The sequence below is a fragment of the Leucopleurus acutus genome, assembly GCF_964270905.1.
Source record: "Leucopleurus acutus genome assembly, chromosome: 16".
NCBI classification, from domain to species: domain Eukaryota; kingdom Metazoa; phylum Chordata; class Mammalia; order Artiodactyla; family Delphinidae; genus Leucopleurus; species Leucopleurus acutus.
The window spans coordinates 21831850-21850506 of record NC_139158.1 but is presented as its reverse complement, the minus strand read 5'-3'; the positions used below and the strand labels follow the sequence as shown (position 1 = coordinate 21850506).

The following is an 18657-nucleotide window of genomic DNA, read 5'->3' as shown; positions in this document are numbered from 1 at the left end:
TTAGCCTGGGGGACGTTCAGTATGGTAAATAAATGTGAGCATCTCTCAGTTAATTTTGTTCACTGTGACAGAATCTTTTAGGCGTTTGTGCTATAGATCAGGAGATCAGTTGTAAGGGAGAAATGGAAAAGATATCTGTGTCCAGCCCTAAAGTGTTATTCTGGGAAATATAAAATAACAATATATTAGTTTATATGAAAATTAAAAAGGGTTTAAAAGATAGATATCTAACTTAACAAAAAGCTTTTATTAAAAATAAATAATTATGTGAGATTGGGACAGTCCTGGAAATTCCAGCCTGTGAGTCACGGTATAATTGTGGCAAAGTCTGTCCCTCAGGTGCCTCTCTTGTTACAGAGCTGAGACTTACAAGTAAATAGAGAATAATTTATGGCACAGTGTAATTGGGAGCCAACCTGTTTAGTGTATTGGCCACAGTCACTTGTTTGAAAAAGTTTTTCTGGCCAAAAAAAGAAGGCAATAGGACTTGAAATAGTGTATTCAGCTTTCTTACTTTCTTCCACATTCTTTTCACAATTTTGTCAGGCTAAAAAAATAAACATAAGCTCTCAGAGACAATACCATTAACATTTTCTTATATGTCCATCTAGATCTTTTACTATGGATATATACATAAAATACATAAATACATATATGTATTTTATATTATGGATATATGCATAAAATATGTAACAATATATAGTATTCTATAATTTTTTCATGTCATAGATACATTTTTATTTCACTAAATATCAACATCATTTTAATGGCTATACAATACTCCATTCTATGAATTTATCATTATTTAACCTATTTCCTATTAGTAGACAGCTTCTTTCCACTGTTTTACTATTTATTATGTATTAGAAACAGGGGTACACTGCACATCTTTTTGGCATGTTTTGATATAAGTGATTATTTCTTTCAAGTTCCTGGAAAGTAAATTGTTGGATCAAGGTGTGTGCAATTTGAAATTTGGATAGATATTGCCAACTTACCCTCCATCTGCATGCCCACCATCAGTGTGTGAGGATAGTAGAATCTCTTGTTGGGTCAGTTGGGTGAAGACCACTAATGGTTTAAGATACTTTTCATTTCCTCCAGCAAGAGACAAGGTGACATGAGAGATTTGACTGTGCCCTGCACTGAAGAGCTTACTGGTAGAATTAATCCCTAAAGAGACCTGAAGTGGGTTTCAGGATGGTGAAAGAAGAGCCCCCAAGTACTTCAAAGGACTTTCAGGAGCTGCAGAGGAGGGTGTCTTTGCTGATAGCGTCTGTCCAGAGTAACTCAAAGGTCAGTTTCCAATCAGAGCATATAACGGAAGATCCCAAAATAATACTAGTTTAAACACCATAGAAAGTTATTTCTCTCTCAAGTAGAAGAAATTTGGAGGTAGGTCAGGAATCTTTCTAACTCACCACCTTGTCATGTCTGAGTTGTGACCTTCAAACTCACTGTCCAAGATGACTGCTAGAGTATCAGCCATTGTATCCATATTCTAGGCAATAAGATGTGGGGAGAGAAAGACTTGCATACCACCTCCGATTTAAGGAGACTTCCTGGAAGTCATACACACACAAAGCTTCCAGTTGCATCTCATAGACCAAAATTTAGTCTTATGATCACCCCTTGTAGCAAATGCAATTCTTTAGCTGGAAATAGAGGCAACTTAGTCTGTGCCACAGATACCATCCTTTTTTTTTGTTTTGCTGTTAATTTTGACCTGTTACCCTGAAAATGAGAGGCTAACGTCTACTTTGAGCCCAGTGTTCCACTAGAAATTCAGTGTTCAATAGAAATATGACATAAGCCACATACGTAATTTAAAATTATCTAGTAGCCGCATTTAAAAAGTAAAAAGAAGCAGGTGAAATTAATTTTAATATGGTATTTTATTGAACCTATCTAAAATATATTTCAACATGTAATCATTATAAAAAATATTAATGAAAAAAGTTATTGAGATGTTTTACATTCTTTTTTGTACTAAGTCTTTGAAATCCAGTCTGTATTTTACACTTAACAGCACATTTCCATTTGAACTAGCCATTTTACAAGCGCTCAATAGCCATTCAATGGCAATGGGACTTGAGATAGTATATTCTGCTTTCTTGAACTTTTATCTTTATTGCTTTCTTCTATGTGCCTTGCAGCATTTTTTCGGGGAAAAAATCATAACTCAGATAATATTACTAGCATTTTGTTGTATGTTTTTCTAGACTTTTTTTCTATGCAATATACCCATAAAATACATATGTATATGTAAGAAAGTGAACTGGTTGGTGATCTGTTTTTTGGTATTGGACACCACTAGTATCTATTTGAGGAGCCAGACCTTTGCAGTCTAGAGCAATATACTCTATAGAGATCTTTTCTGAACTCATCCCCAAATGCCTCTGGCACGCTTTGTGGATTTAGCAAGATATTTTTAGGTTGGACAAGCAGCTTTCTAGCCAGCAGGCTGAGACTCTTATTAAAAGTGAGCTCCATGAGAAAGGTCCTCATACTCGTCTACGTGTTCAGTTGATTCTCGTTATATAATTTGTGTTAGTTCTGTTCTGTTGAGTCACCTCAAACCCTGAATTAGCACATACTGAACAATTGCTCAAATGGGAAGTACAGGATTAGGTTCTGGCGAACTTCTGGTGGCAACATTTTCATCACCCAATCAAACCATCACCTGTTTTGTGTGTCTTTTTGTTTAAAGGCACCTTTATTCTGTAGATATTATTGATTCATTAACATTGAACTCCAGGCCAACAGCCTGTACTATACAGGCAGCTGTAACTCTTGCCTGAACGAAGTTTATCTAATACACGTACGGTATTTTCTCTATAAGGCACGTCACAGCCTTCTTATGCTTAGGAACACTAGACAGTACTGCTACACATTTTAAATGTCAAAATCACCAACAGAAAACATAAAAATGCAGAAAACGGTGGCACGAAATAAACCATGAAAAGGACAGTTGTATAAAGAGCTAAAACAAGAAGGCAGAGTGTTGCCTAGTTTGGCCTCAGCTGGGAACATGTGCGTCAGGTGGCTCACGTTTTTCACTGCCGTGTGCACGTCCATGAAAGCAACTCAAAGTGTTGATTCTGGGGTTACAGATCAATTTTAGTGGGTAGGCAAATTCACAGATATGGAATCTGCAAATAATAGGGATTGACTGTACATTAATTAACCTTGGTTGAGCACTTATTATATGCAAAGCACTGTGCTACACACTTGGCATATCTTAACTTAGTTAATATTCGTGTCTACCTCCTAAGGTAGGCATTTCAAAGCCTGTGAACTCTGACTTCTTGACATTTCTTCATTTTTTCACCTTAGCTCCTCAGCCATGGTCATTGGAATAGATGTGGACTAGATAACTTCCAGGGCAGTTGACTCCCGGGATGATGGGACAGATCATCAGTTGGCTAAGCCCTGATGTTCTTCAGATAGTCCTGAGGTAGTTTCTTTTAAATTTTTAAATTATATTAATTGAATTAATTATATTAATTGTGTTTACTGAATAGAGTAATATTGGCAGTAAAGGAAAGGAAATCACCTGTAAGCCCATCACTCACAAATCCAGTGGTGGTATTATCATTACTGTTGTTATTATTATTAGGACCCTTTAGTGTGTAATTTTTAGATCTAGTGGTTTTAATTGTGGCAGATGTAGTTCTATATTTTTATTTTTGCTTGATATCGTATATTGGTGTTTTTCCATATTAAAGCATAGGTCTTCTGAACAATGGCTTTTCTTGGTGGTAGAACCTTCCCTCAGAGTGACATACCATAATTTACATAGTCATCCCCTTGCTTCTATGATATTTGGATGATTTCTTTCCCCCAAGTAATTTATAATCTTTTCTCAGAGTTAATAAACCCTTTGAGTTCCAGTTAAGAATAGATGGCTTCCAGATGGAGTGTTTGTGAAACAACTCTGTCATCTCTTCTAGGAAACCTCTGGAATGTCAAGTCTTAATTGTCTTACTTTTAGACTGACAGAGTCAGAAACCTGTCCCAAATAGGTTAAACAAGCAAACAAACAGTGAGACCTGCCAGGGCTTTTGGGAAATGTAAGGCTATCCTAGAAGCCAAGGCAGGAAGTGAACAGGGCAGAGCCTCAGGAGGGGTTAGAACCAGAGTCTGGCAGGTCACTGGGGTCAGAGATAACTCTCAGTGCCCTCTCTTGAGACATACTAGTCCTCATTGTACCTCTTCCTTGTGTATCAGCTTCATTCTGCTCTCTTTGCAGCCTGGCTTCCTTTGCTCTTCCATTCACATGGGCAGACATGATCGCCCAGGATGGTACCTTCGACTCCTCATGTCTCCTCCAGCTCCCAGCTGAAATCCTCTATGGGACCTGGTCTTGGGAGTGCTTGATTCCTAGGAGCAAGAATCTGCTTGACCAAGTCACCTATGGCCAGGGAGGTGGCAGTTGGGCTGGGGCTTTCCAGTTCACTGGTATAAACATGGCTTCAGGGGCCCACCCCTGCTGTGAAAGGGGGCAGTTTTCACAGAGGAGGGAAGAGAGATGGAGCATGGGCTGGGCAGATGCCCTCCCAATGGTATCTCCTTGTGTGGATTACCTAGGACAAGATAGTTTTGCTCTCATGCTGGCCCTTTCCTTCCACAAAGAATGTTTATTTATTTATTTATTTATTATTTATTTTTTAATTATTATTTTTTGGGACAAAGGATGTTTTTGAATTACCTCCTTGGCACCTGTATTCTAATCCTGAATCACAAGGACCAAAATCTGGGAGAAATTGTCACACAGCACCTTGGACTTGTCATTACCAGTGGTTTTAAATAATGCTGAGCCCTCTGCCCTCCACCCCTCTGGTAGCAAAGACAGTGGATACTGATTATCTTCTGCATTCTAACACCGGGGAATTGGCCTCTCTTCTGAATAGTTCCAGATGGAGCCTTCATGTCCTTAAACACTGGCCATGTTGTCCCTATTTTGGAACCTCCCATACTCATGTGTGCATTTTAAAATAAATCACCTGTGTTTGACCTTGGGCAAGTTGCTTGGGCTCATTGACTCTCCATCTCATCTTCTCTAAAATAAGCAATGCCAGGCTCATAGCTTTGTTGTGAGGATGATCTCAGATGTCGTTTGAGAAGGCCTTAGCACAGAGTCTGGAACATAATGGTGCCAGTCTGTCCCAGCCTGGCATTCCTGGGTTATTTAGCACCGCACCATGCCTATAAAATCTAGGTTGGATAACCTGTGTCTGCTTCCAGGAGGGCGATGGAAGATGTTGCTGAATAATAAGCTCTCCCACTTTCCATCCTTCCATTGTGTCACCCTCTGTTGCCTGGGAGCATGAAAAGTTAATTGCTATAGTCTAATTCCCGGATTTAAATAATGTTAAATTTTGCCTTGTTATCTACCTCATAGCATTGTAGAGAGAAAAAAATAAGGAGGTTTATTGAAAGCTCTTAAAATAGTGCTTGGCACTTGAGTGTTTAATGAATGTTCTCTCTTATCATTAGGCATAACTGAATCATATCTTCCTCTTCTGAGACAGACTGGTCCGAGCAGGGCCATCCTCCCTAGGGGAAGACAATTGCTGGGCTTAATTGTCTGCATCTTAAATTGGTCTCTCTGCATATCTGAATAACTTTCTATTTTTTCCTTGTAGGGCCCAGATTTAGAAGAGGCTAAGAAAAAATTAGATTTCTTAAGGACTACAAGTAGTCCCTTCCTGCTTTTCCCCTCTCGGATCCCTATGCCACACTGTCTCCTGGTCCTGTTGAATTTTCTTTTGTCGTTCCACTTTCATACTGCATCTCCTCCTCCTCCTTGTCCCTCCCTGCCGTGAGCCTAGTTTTGGCCATCATTATCTCTTGCTGGCTTCCCTGCAAATCTTCCTCATTGCCCCTTGCACAGGACCACCAGGTTCATCTTTTTAAAATTATTCCTTTGATTGCATCACAGTCCTGCTCAAATGCCAATAGATCGCTTCTTGTTTTTTTTTCTAGGTAAAATTTGAGTGAGCGCTTTTCAACAGAAATATTATGTGAACCACATATATAGTTTTAAGTTTTCTAGTAGCCATATTAAAAAACATAAGGCTTTCCCTGGTGGCACAGTGGTTGAGAGTCCGCCTGCCAATGCAGGGGACGTGGGTTTGTGCTCCGGTCCGGGAGGATCCCACATGCCGCGGAGCGGCTGGGCCCGTGAGCCATGGCCGCTGAGCCTGCGCGTCCGGAGCCTGTGCTCTGCAACGGGAGAGGCCACAACAGTGAGAGGCCCGCGTACCGCAAAAGAAAAAAAAAAAACATAAAAAGAAACGTAAAATTAATTTTAATAATATATTTTATATAGCTCAATATATCCAAAACAATATAATTTCAACATGTAATCAATATTGAAAAATCATTGATGAGATATTTTACTTTCTTTTTTTAATACACTCAGTGCACATCTCAATTCACATGCTGATTTTTCATTGGAAATACTTGGTCTCTATTTAGATTTCATAAAATTGATAATTGAAAAACTTATTTGAAACATACCCACCTTCTTTGAAATGTAATTAAAATTTTTTCAATGACTGAATCAAACATGAGTTTTTAAATTTAAATTAGATTAAAAATCCAACTCATCGGTCACGCTAGCCACATTTCAAGTGCTCAGTGGCCACATGTGGCTTCTGTGCTGGACAGTCTGGGTATAAAGTCATAAGCCTGGCATTCTGGTGTTCCAGCCTCATCTGCTCCCCCGCCACTATGGTTACTGGGTCTCTTGATTTTAAGGATCAGACAGAGCAGTTCGATCTGTCAGGTGACCCCTGGAGGTTTACTAAGGATACACGTGGACTAGAGCTGGAAAGCAATCGAGACCTGAGACAGCTCGAAGGACCATCCAGCCCCACTCCCGTGGCCCCTCTGCCTCTCTCTCACCTTCAGCCGCCCTAACAGGAAGATCTCACTGGGTTCTGATCCTAGAGTATCCAAGCTGGGTATTTCCAGCTCAGCGGTGATTGCTGGCACAGTCACCTCTGGCGAGAGAAGCTGAACAGCCAAGTCTTAGATAGCTTTTGTGAGAAAGGAGTAGCTGGAGGCAGTGTAGCTGGTAGGTGTTATGCCATTTTGGGCCGGGAAGTGAAGTTTTTCAATGCTGAAGCCCCAGGACTGAGAACGGTGGCTTTGTGGAACAGCCTTTTCTAGTTAAGCACAGTGAGTCCTGTGCTTTGTCACCATCAACTTGAGCTCCAAAATCCTTCTGCCTTCCAGCTTGCCCACAGTTTCCTCCATTTGAATCACTTGGGTGAAGAACTCTTTCTAGGAGAACGTGTGTTTTGGTTAGTGGCACCCACCATCACTGAAGCTTAAATTACGTCTTCAGTTCACCTGCTGGCCTACATGGCCCTAAGGAATGAGACACAGGAAGGACCAGTTTTGATGGGGGAAAGTTCTGGAATGATAGAAGCTTTCAAGGGAACGGGAACTAGCATGCCAGCACTGAGGAGAGAGATGGCATGGACCCTAAGAAGAGGAGGAAGCCCATCCTTGTGAGGATGCCTAGGGCCAGCTCTGTATTAAAGCAGCCCCCCCCCCCCCAACCCTCCACTGAGCCAGCTCCAGAACCCTTTTGCCTGGTGGAGGAAGATAACCTACTTATTAACACAGCATAAGCTTGCAGTAGTCATCAGGCTGTGGCCTGACTGTGGTATCCAGGTTGATGACATAAAAACATTTTCTCCTAATGAAGTGGCAGCCATCTGAAGTGGAAAGATTTAGCTTTGAATGCCTAGATTTTGCCACTTGGAAGCCGTGTGACTCTAGGTGAGTCATTTCGTCCCACTGTTTCTCAAACTTTAATGTGTACAAATCACCTGGTGATCTCATTAAAAAACAGAAGCTGATTTGGCAGGTCTGGGTCAGGGCCCAAGATATTGCATTTCTAACAAGCTCCCAGGTGATGCCAGGTAGCTAGGACTTAACCTCTCTGTGCCTCAGTGGCCTCAACTGTGAAGTAAGCAGCCAATTGTACATATATCACATCAGAGCACACATATGCTGAGGATGCCTTCTGAGAGAGTGTGTATGAAGCAGTAGAGCCATGCCTGGGTCTTTCCTCATTTCCCAAGACTTGAGGTTGGGTGGGGCCCTCAAACTTGCCCCCTGTCCACAGCTGCCTTAAGTTGTTGCTGGGGCAACTCATGTCTTGGCAGGATTATTGTTGACTTCTTACCTATGGGCCTCCCAACTTTATAACCTTGGCTTATACTTCCTATAGTTTGGGTGAATTCATCAATCTGGGGTTCAGACATGGCATTCAGTCCTGCTCGTCTCCTTTGCCCACAGGTGGTTGCCTTCATGAAGTCTCCAGTGGGCCAGTACCTGGACAGGCATCCTTTTCTGACCCTCACCTTGCTGGTGTTTGCTTCTGTGTCAGCCGTTCCTGTTGGCTGCTTCCTGCTCCTCGTGGTGCTTACCTCCCTGGCTGCGTTTTTGGGAGTCATATTACTAGAAGGTATCCTACTCAGTTACTCTCTCCCTTGGAAAATGACTCACTTGGGATGACAGTATTTATTGGGCATCTGCCACTCTTGTCAAAGGTTCCCGTTCTTGTCAAAACCACATCGACCAAGGCAGGTTGTCAGAGTAGTTAAAACATGGGCTCTGGAGTCTATTAGAATCCCACCTCCCCCAGTGTGATTTTGGACACATTATTTACTCTCTCTGAGCCTCAAATTCCTCGTATGTAAAATAGGGATATAATAATACTATCTCAGAGGGTTGTGAGGATTGAAACTTACAGTTGCATAAAGTACTTAGCACAATCCTTGGCACAGAGTAGCTTCTCCATGAATGCTAACTATTGTCACTAAACAGAACATTAAAATTCACTCCACAGATAGTTACGGAGCACCTGTTGCATGCCAGGTGCTTGCTATGTACTGAGGTTCCCCCTTCTCCACCTTTCCTCCTGAAGTCCCACTACCAATTGTCAGCTTCTCCCTGAGTTGCTAAGTTAAAATTACTATGAAAGTAAAATCTGATTGGCTCAGTTTGCCTTTTCAAATCAGATCACAGTCCACAAAGAGATGGTTGCCATCTGCTCAGGTGATCACCTCTGGCTCATTCTATGGCTTCCCAGAGCTAAGAGCACCTAGGGTTGCTTCCCTACCAAAGGGATTGTGGACAAGGCAGTTTACACTTGAAGAAGAAGACAGGCACGGTAGGTGGATGAGCCAAATACAGTATGGCAGAGTGGTTGTTCAGTAAATATTGATGGATAGATGGGCGAAAGATGAATCAATATCAAAACAAAGGTAAATTTAGAAAGAAATAAGAGAGCCACTACCCTTTTGTGGTATCATACAAAGCTTTATGATGAGAGCACTTTAAAGATGTATAACAAGTTTGTCCCAGAGTAGACAAGGAAGGGCCTTCTAGGCAGGAGGCACAGCATGTGCAAAGCTGTTCCACTTTAGAGCGGTGGTCCTGCAACTTGAGTCTGCATAAATCTTACCTGCTTTTTGAACATGTGGACTTTCATGTATCATCCAGAGATTGTTATTTAGTAGGTCTGGAGTGGGGGCCAGAGATGCAAATTTTCAACAAGATTCCCTAATGCATCTGATTCTGATACAGGTGGTTGTTAGCCATCCTTTGAAAAATACTGATCTAAGATTTTGTAAATCTTTATGAAAAGGCAGCACGTCTGTTTACATTCTCTACTTTCCTTCCTTTCCAGAGTCCATCCCTGAAACTATCACTGTGGAGTACTGGGTGGGCTATTTGACAACTCGTGAGGCAAGGGAAAGGATGTCTGCCATGCAACATTTGCCATGTTATTAGTTCCGCTTTGGAAAGAGGGATTTTGTTATGAGGAAGGCAAGAGAAAGTGTGCTGGGCAGACAACAACTGCCACAGTGAGTCACATATATGATAGTCATTTAATTGTCATGTCAACACTTAGAGGTAGTTATTATTATATTCTTTTTACAGATGAGTTAAACTAAAGCTCCAGGCGGCCCAAAGTCTCACCATAAGTGACTTAACTAGGATCAAACTCAGGCATGTCAACTATGAAAATCCATCCTCTTTCCATGGTACCTTTTATTATTTTTCTCCCATAGACCCCATGTTATAAAAATGTATTTTCTCTGCACTTATTAGATGGTAATTCATTAATATTCCCATTAAAAACTTATTTAATGGTGGGTAAAATGACCATTCAGACCTATGGTTACTCTGTGATAGTTGCCAGGCTGGGTTGTAAAGGATGTAATCAAAAGTTATGTTTAGATTTGACTTTATTTAGCCTGCATAGCCTTTATTTCCATAGGTTGTAGGTAAGTGTAAGGTACAGTATTTGGTAGGCAGTTTGAAACACTGGTCATGATTTACCACCCCCATTACTGTCTTGGCTAACTCCTTCTAGAGGATTCCATTAGGAGCCCATCCCTGACCTTGAGAATGAGGGAGTTTCAAATTCAGAGTCTTGCCATGGGCAAGACAGGTAACAAAAGTGAGCAAAGCGGTCCAAGAATAGTACAGTTGGGAACAGTGGGGCCTGGAAGAAACTGGAAGGCAAGCAGTTGTTGCCATGCAGTGATGCTCACTTGGGTATCGAGATTGCCTCCTTTTTAAGCGATACCAGAAGTCTGGATTTTTGTGGAAAACCTCCTCACTTAAAACATCTGAGTTAACTGTTGTTTTAAACACAGTGATGCAGGGTCTGGTGTTTTCAGTCTGTTTTAGATGAATGATTCTTTGACATGCTTTCTTCTAGGACTGGTCATCTCTGTGGGCAGCCTCTCACTGCTTTGTGTCCTCTGTGGCTTGGGCTTCGTGTCACTCATCATGTCAGGGACAATCATAGTGTCCTACATGGTAGTCTCCAGCCTCGTCAACTACTGGTTTTCTCCCAGGTAAATACATGTCAGTGCAATAATTTAATCTTTACTATCTGGGGAGATTTTCACAAGTAACACCCTAACCCTGGTCACGTCATACTCAGTCTCCCAAGATAGGAGGTGCCTAGCCTCTTCACATCTCTGCTTAAAAAGAGGTAAGGTTTCCTTCTCTCTCTTTTTTTTTTTAATTATCAGGTAGGAATGCTTTGGTGGCAAGTAATGAAAAACCTAAGTAGATACTAGCTTAAACAAATAGGGATTTATTTTTATTGCATAACAACAAGCTGGAGATAGCCCAGTCCTGGCACAGCCTCTCTAGTGTCATCAAGGTACCAGGCACCTTCTGCCTTTCTGTGTTGCCATCCTTACCCCACTGGCTTGTCACCTCATGGCCACAAGAAAGCTGCTGCTGGCTACACCAAGTTCGTTCAAGGCAGGATGAAGAGAGGAAAAAAAAATGAGTCCTCACTCACCAATTGAGTCTGACCTTTTTTGTCAAGTAAATGAAATCTTTCCCAGAACCTACCCCCTTTCTTATCCCAGCCAACCTCATTGGCTGGAATTTTGGCAGATAGCCGCCGTAAGCTGGAAGGGAGTCTGGGAAATGGAGTATAAACCCACAAGGAGAAGGGCCTTGGGAATGTGTGTCGGTCAGCCAAGCTCTGGTGTGTGCCATAGCTCCCCCGCTTGGGGTATAAGTGTTATTAGCAAGGCTACTTGAAATTCAAAGAGAATCCATAGAGCCAGTTAAGTTAATATCAATAGTGCTACCTCCTCTCTCACTTACCTCTGAAACCTACCATCACTGGGCTGAAAAAAGGCAGACCTATTTCTCTCCCTGCCCCATCTCCCTTCTGTTAAAGATGTAAAGAAATGGTCAGTTGATTAGAATTAATTAGAATTTGAATCCCAGCTATGCCATTTTTTACCTGTGTGATCTTGAACAAGCTGTTCAACATCTCTGTTCTCAGTTTTCTTCCATTGGTAAAATAGGGCTACTCCTTGCTCTGCCTCTCTCACTGGATTGTCATGAGGACACAAACAATAATTTGGAGAAAATGCAGTATCCAAATTAGAATGGGAAAAAGGATCATAACCCCTGCCCCTAATTCAGGTATTTTGACCTCTCGGGCCCCCAGTTTCCTCATCTGTAAAGTCAGTGTCGCCCAAAATCTGGTGTGGTTGCAAGAAGCAACCAAAACTAAACCAACAAAAAACGACATTCATTCCGCCATGTATACTCTCAGCATTGCTCTTTAAAGAGGCCTTAGAGCTGATCATTTCCTCTTGTTGCCAAACAGACTATGGACACAACACAACTCCAGTGGCGACTGTTAGCTGGCCATGAAGTCTACACACTTAGAGGGGCTCTACCAGGAATGACCAGCTGAACGGAACCAAAGCTTTTTTTCAAGCACCTCTGGAAAGCTGTTGGATCATCCTTGCCCCTTGGGATTATGACTCAGAAGGGACTGGGTAGTCAAGCTTTTCCTGGAGGTGTCCTCTAGCTTTTTCACTTATTTGTAGGGTCCTGCAATGGACAGTTTTGGGGATCTTGTTGCTCTTGGTCAGTTCCATCAGCTGACCGGCCCTCACATGGAGAATCAGCAGAGAATCTCGATGGCGTGGCGGCTCCTCGCGCCTCTCACCCCCTCCTCCCCAGAGATGCACACCTGAACTTGGCAGGGTTCTGAGCCTCTACAGGCCGGTGACTTGACCTCAGAGGCTCAGATCTTGTATCCAAGGCCCCAATTTGGGACAGCCACAGATTGTTTTTCCTTTTTCTTTCTTCCTTTTTTTTTTTTTAAATGAGAGCTGCTTATTTCTTCACTCATTTGAAAAAAGAGGTGGGGGGAAGAATGCAAAACAGAACAAGCTCTTCTGCCTTATTAGCCTTTTATCAGAAAGACAAACAACATTTAGGAATAATAGCCTCTCAGACAAAGTTAGAAAATAGAGTCCAAACTTAACCTTACGGCCAAGAGCATTTTTTTCTAAGTCTAAAGGTATGGTTTCCACCGTTGAGTATTGTTAAGTCATGTTACTCTTTAAAATATTTGCACTTGATACTTTTTTATTGTTTTAAGGACTTGTCTTGTTAAACCATTTCTTCAAAAAGTCCCATGAAAATGATAAAGGACTACAAAAATTTTTTAAATCCTATGGGATATCTACTTCAGTGGTTTATTCCCTGTGGTATTTTATTTAAAAATATTTATTTAGATGAGCTTTTTTTCTTCACTCTATTTCAAAATACCCCCTTTCTAGACATCAAACCCATTTTTTCCTTCTGTGTCAATTTCATGGCAGATCCTGGGTAATAAAGCTTTTTTAGTTGCTAGTGATAGACACTCAACTCAAAATGGATTTAAAAAGTGGGGGCAGAGGGGGACGGATTCGTTTCACTGAACTAAAAAGCCGAAAGGTAGGACTTTAGGCGCTGCTGGATCCAGGGGCTCAAGTGGTGTCACTAGGCGTCTCTCTCCCTTCATCTCTCAGCGCTGCTTTTCTCAGTGTGAGCTGAGTTTTAGGCAGGCCCTCCCCATGTGGAGGTCCCAGCAGCTCTAATTTTACATCAGCCTTGTAGTTAGCACTCCCTATTGGACAAGGAAGCTGTTCTTTTCCAGTAGTATATTTAGATTTTTGGCTCCGATTAGACAGACTTGGGTCATGTGAGCAACCCCAAACCAAACACCGTGGCCAGGGTGGATGGAATATGCTGACAGGTGTCAGGGCTGGGACATGTGTGCATTCTGGAACCAGGGGAGGGGGTGGGCCAGCCCCACTGGTTCTGCATAGGTGGCAGTGCTAGCGTATGTAGAGATGGGAGGACAATCCGATCCCAAAGGAGTATCGCAAGGAAAGGGAATGTATGCCAGGCAGACAGAAGCAAATACTTGCTCTTTGATTCAGGAGGGCACAAAGGCCTTCCTTTGGTTCTCAGACTTTTCTGTATCCCATGACAGTCAGCCACACCTGTCACTAAAGGGGCCTTCAACTCTATTAGAGAACAAGAACTGCCTTTTCCTGCCAATACATGGGGGTGTTAATATTAACAGTTACTATTTACTGAATGTTTCTTTCTGACCTGCAAGTGTCTGCTAGTAGCTGTCTAAGCTAAATACCCTGCTGGGTTCTGAGGCTTCAGAAAAGAAGAATGAAGAGGGCCCTGGCCTCCTGAAGTTTACTTTCTAATGCAGGAGTCAGCTAACAAGTGTATTAGTTATCTATTGTTGCATAACGGTTTACAAAGAGCACTTTTGTCATCCTACATTTTCGGTGCGTTGGGAGTACAGGCCTGGCTTAGCTGAGTCCTTTGCAAGACTACAACAGCAGCGCTGCCACGTTGCTTCTCCTTTGAGGCTCGCCTGCGGAAGGATCCACATCTGAGTTCACATGGTCATTGCCAACATCCATTTCTTTGTAGGCTTTGGGGCTGAGGCCCTCATTCCCTGTCATATGGCAGCTCACAGCCTGACAGCTTGCTTCTTCAAAACCACCCAGGGAGAACGTCTCTTAGCAGGATGGACATCACATTCTTATAACACGTAATCATGTATGCATAATCACATACATCCCATCACTCTCACCACATTCTGTGGGTTAGAAGCAGTCAGGTCCCACTCACACGAAGAGGAGGGATCACACAAGGGAATGCATACCACAGTTGGGGATCATGGGCTCCACCTTAGATTCTACCTGCTACATCAAGTAAACAAAATATTAGATTATTATGATAAGTGCATTGAAGAAAGTAGAAGGGGCAGGCCATGTCAGCCACAGAAATCTTTTCTTTGAACCACATAATGAGAAGTTGCCACTGTGCTAAGAGCTGGGGGGGGGCGGGCAGGTATTCCCAGCAGAGGGCGCAGCAAAACAAAGGCCCCAAGACTGGAAGGAGCTGAATGTGTTTTAGGAAAAGAAATATCAGTGTGACTGGGCTTGGTGAGTAAAGGGTAAATGGAGGAGAGATAGGAGCCCATCAGGCAGGACCTCGTAGGGAAAGAAATTTACAGCAAAAAGCAAAGGGAAGATGATGAAGAATTTTACACTTTGCATTAAGAGGGACATAATTAGACTTGGATTTTTAAAGGTCACTTGTGGCCAATGGATTGGGAGTCAGAAGTCCAGTTAGCAGGTCTGTGGAGGTCCAGAGCAGAGGATGGTGTGGCTTGCACTAGAGTGGAAGTAATGGAGACCCTCCTCATTTGGAGAGCTAGCAGCAGTTGGTGATGGATCGTATGTGGGTAGTGAAGGAAAGGGAGACACGAGGATGGCACATAAACTTTTCATTTGAGCCAGTGGGTAGTCAGTGGCACTAGTTTCTGATACGGGGGCTGTGTGAGTAGTCAAAATCTGCTTTGCTCACGTTGAGTCAGATATGCCTTTTTGACACCAAGAGGATGTGACAGATGAACGGTGGCTTAGAGAGTAGGTGTGGGCTGGGGATACAAGGTTTAGGAGTATTTTCAGTACTGAGAGCTTTACACAGCCTTCTTACGGAATGCTCTCCTGAGAGAAGCCAAGAGACCATTTTAAAACATATTTCTGATCCCATAAACAGCCTTGCTTCAAACTGCAGAGTGCAAGTTGCCTTTCCACTGCACTTAAAAGCGCTAACTAACTCCTTCCCATCACAAGCTGCACCTGCCAGCTTCTCATTTTTCATATTCCCTTAGCCTCTGGATTTCAGAGGTGAATGAAACGAAGGTTCAGAGCAGAAATGATTCACCAATTCTGCCAGGAAACGTGGCATCTAAATCAGAGCTTTGCAATTCAGGCTGTCTGTCACACTGCCTGGAGCCCGAGGCCTTTGCCGATCAAACGAAGTAAAATACAGAACCCAGCACAGTGCTTGCCCATAAACAACAGTTGTCAAAGTGCGAGATGCACCATCATTTGAAACTGAGTGGAATAGTTGTAAGGTTAACCATGGGGAAGATAGTAATATTGAATTAGCTTTGTATGGTGACACGGTAACTAGACTTATTGTGATGACCATTTCATAATGTACAAAGACATGGACTCACTGATGTACACCTGAAACTAACATTGTGTGTCAATTATACTTAAGTAAAAAAAAGGTATTGTTGGCCTTCTAGGCACAGTTCAATGTGTTCCTTATTTGGAAAGGTAATTAAAAGCACGAAACTGACTCTATACAGTCGGAATGTTAATTTATCAGTATAACTATAGGTGTTTGTTTTTGCCATGAGTCGGGTGCTATATTAAGCCCTCTACACTTCAATACACGTTTTCAGTCAGTTCTCACTACCACTCATTTTAGAGATGAGGAAGCTGAAAGATTGAGAGGTTAAATTGTTTAAGGGCACATAGAAGCAGAAGTGGGACTCAAGCCCAGTTCGCCTGACTGAAGAGCCCACCCTTGTAACCAGTGTGCTATTAAATGTTAATGCCTCCAACTGCCTTTAAGGCCTGGGATGTGGACCCATGCCCTAATAGACATTGTCTGCAGCAGTTCCTATAACCTTTGCTGCTGTGTCGAATAACTTCAGGGATCCCTGTTTTCATAAAATAGGACGTGAACCGTTGGTTCTCCCTAGAGTTGTGCACATAGAAGTACTGTTTCAACCACCGCCTCTGCATGGATTCTACTATCTGCTCTTCATAGAACAGGAGATTCAGCCTGGATGTTGTGACACCCCAGCAAGGTATGATCAGGTGTGAGTTGTCACAAGGTTGAGGATGACTAACTACTTCACATATTCTGCTGTGCTTCCTCGAGCAGGAGATAACAGGTGGAACTAGAGGGGGGCGGAATTTGAGAATAACCTGCTTTTTCTTACCTATTCCACAGCATCCCCCAAAACACGTGTGTGTGTACAGGCACACACATACCCTGAGGGATTAAATATGTGTGTGCACACACATATACCTGAGTAATTAAGCATGTGTGCAAATACACACACACACACACACACACCCTGAGTGGTTGGTAAGAATTCTGATAGTTACAAATTATTGAAGTGCTTTCTTTGCCTTCTTAGGGGAAAGATAGGAGGTGGGGATTACATCCAAATCTGGCATGCCTCTTGGATATGTCTTTATGGTGAATATTATCCATCGTGTGTGGAAGTTGAAAATCAATGACGTTGGAGCATCCCACTCCCCACCTCCTGTTTCCAAACATTTCCACCTTCCACGATCCAGCTCAAGGCTCATCCCTCAGTGAAATCATGTCTCATTTAATGTACACTGTCTCTACACTTACAGCCCTCATGGACCAGGCATGGTGAGCAAATGACAACTTCTCTGGGCATTGGTTTCCTCAGTCAGTAACGAGAATGCCGCCCAACCTGTCATTGGGAACTGAGGCAAGTGATCTCTAAATTATAAAAGTGCTATAAAACACTAGACGATTAAACCCTTGCTTGACTAGATTGTCTCTTGTTTGCCACTATTCCCTTATATTTGTCCTTCCTCCCACCTGCCCTGCCTGCCTCCTCTCTTCTAGTGCTCTGGGAATGGAAACAGTGTCTGTATCTTTCCTTTTGGGTAGACCAGAAACTTAAATATAGAAACCCCTGCACAATATTTTGCATTGACTAGAAAGACTGAGGAAACTGAACCTAGAGGAGTTATCCATCGGGGGTGACGTTTCCCACCGCCACCCTGGGACATTTGGCAGTGTCTGGAGGCATTTTTGATTGTCATGACTGTGTTTGGGGGAGATGCTGCTGGCATCTAGTGGGTCAAGGTCATGGATGCTGCTCAACATTCTTCAATGCACAGGACGGCCCTTTACAACAAAGAACTAAGGGGCCCAAACACCAGTGCCAAGGTTGAGAATCCCTGATCTAGACAAATAATGAGAATTTAGAGCATTAGACCACACAGCAGCAGAGCTGGGCTTGAGACAGGCTGGGACCTGGGGTCCTTTGCTGCTGTGCTGCAGTTCTGCAGTGCTTGCACCTGGACACACCTCTCCTCAAGCAACAAAATACAAAGAAACTGTATGGAACTAAAAATAACTGCGTGATAATTTGGGGCAAATTCTGGACAAAAGATACAAAGAGACCAAAAAAACCCAACTGCCAATTTTGAAGAGCCCAGAGCAAAAACTGGGTGAGGGGAGCAAAAGCAGGGTACCGAGCATGCCCCCTGCACCCAACACCACCTAAGGGGTGGGCAAACCACCTAAGCCACGCCTCCAGCTTGACCCCTGGACACACCCCTACCCTCACCCCATGTAAGGAATAAGCTCGACCCCCTCAGGGAGCGGGCAATCAAGGGAAACCCTTGTTTGTTCTCGCTCCCCCCTGCTGCAGCAGGGTCCCCAGTAAAGCCTTGCCTGAGTTTCTTGTCTTGCCGCGAGTCAACTTCTGTCGGTTGGGGAAGGCTAAGAGCCCTGGTCGGTGTCAGGCTGAGGCGGGGCTGGGGTTGGCCAGGTCTGCACCAGAGCAGCTGGTTACGCTAGCGGCTTCAGGGACACATACACCTTCACGTTTGTGAAATGTTTCAGGGTTTCAAAGAGCTTTCACATATGTTATCATCTCTGACCTTTCATAAGAGTCCTGAGAGGTCCTCCTCTTCTCATTTCCATGCCTTACTAGTCAACTGGCCTCAGAAGAAACTGGGCGAACAAGCAAGTCATTTTCTGAAGGTCTCAGAGTTAGCTAGTGATTAAGCCAGGGACCCACCATCACCTGGCCCACTCAGGTGCTCTTCCTCTGCTCCCTGCTTTTTGCTAAAGCAGAAGTGGCAAGGGTGAGACATTAGGAAGGTAGACTACTCGGTAGCTGGGAATCAGAGAGCC

General features: G+C 43.1%; 1 protein-coding gene across 2 annotated transcripts; it reads left to right on the top strand.

Annotated features, from left to right (window-relative positions):
• Window positions 1-1200: 1200 nt before the first annotated feature.
• Window positions 1201-16991, top strand: LDAF1 (lipid droplet assembly factor 1; the record flags this gene model as incomplete). 2 transcript variants are annotated; one of them, XM_082856560.1, is made up of 4 exons in its annotated part: window positions 1201-1296; window positions 8320-8488; window positions 10757-10895; window positions 16889-16991. In XM_082856560.1, the coding sequence occupies 4 exons, from the start codon at window positions 1201-1203 to the stop codon at window positions 16989-16991; spliced, it is 507 nt and encodes a 168-aa protein (XP_082712686.1). The 2 variants fall into 2 exon arrangements, with proteins under 2 accessions (XP_082712686.1, XP_082712687.1); XM_082856561.1 differs by lacking the exon at window positions 16889-16991 and adding an exon at window positions 12182-12218.
• Between the last annotated feature and the right edge of the window lie 1666 nt (window positions 16992-18657).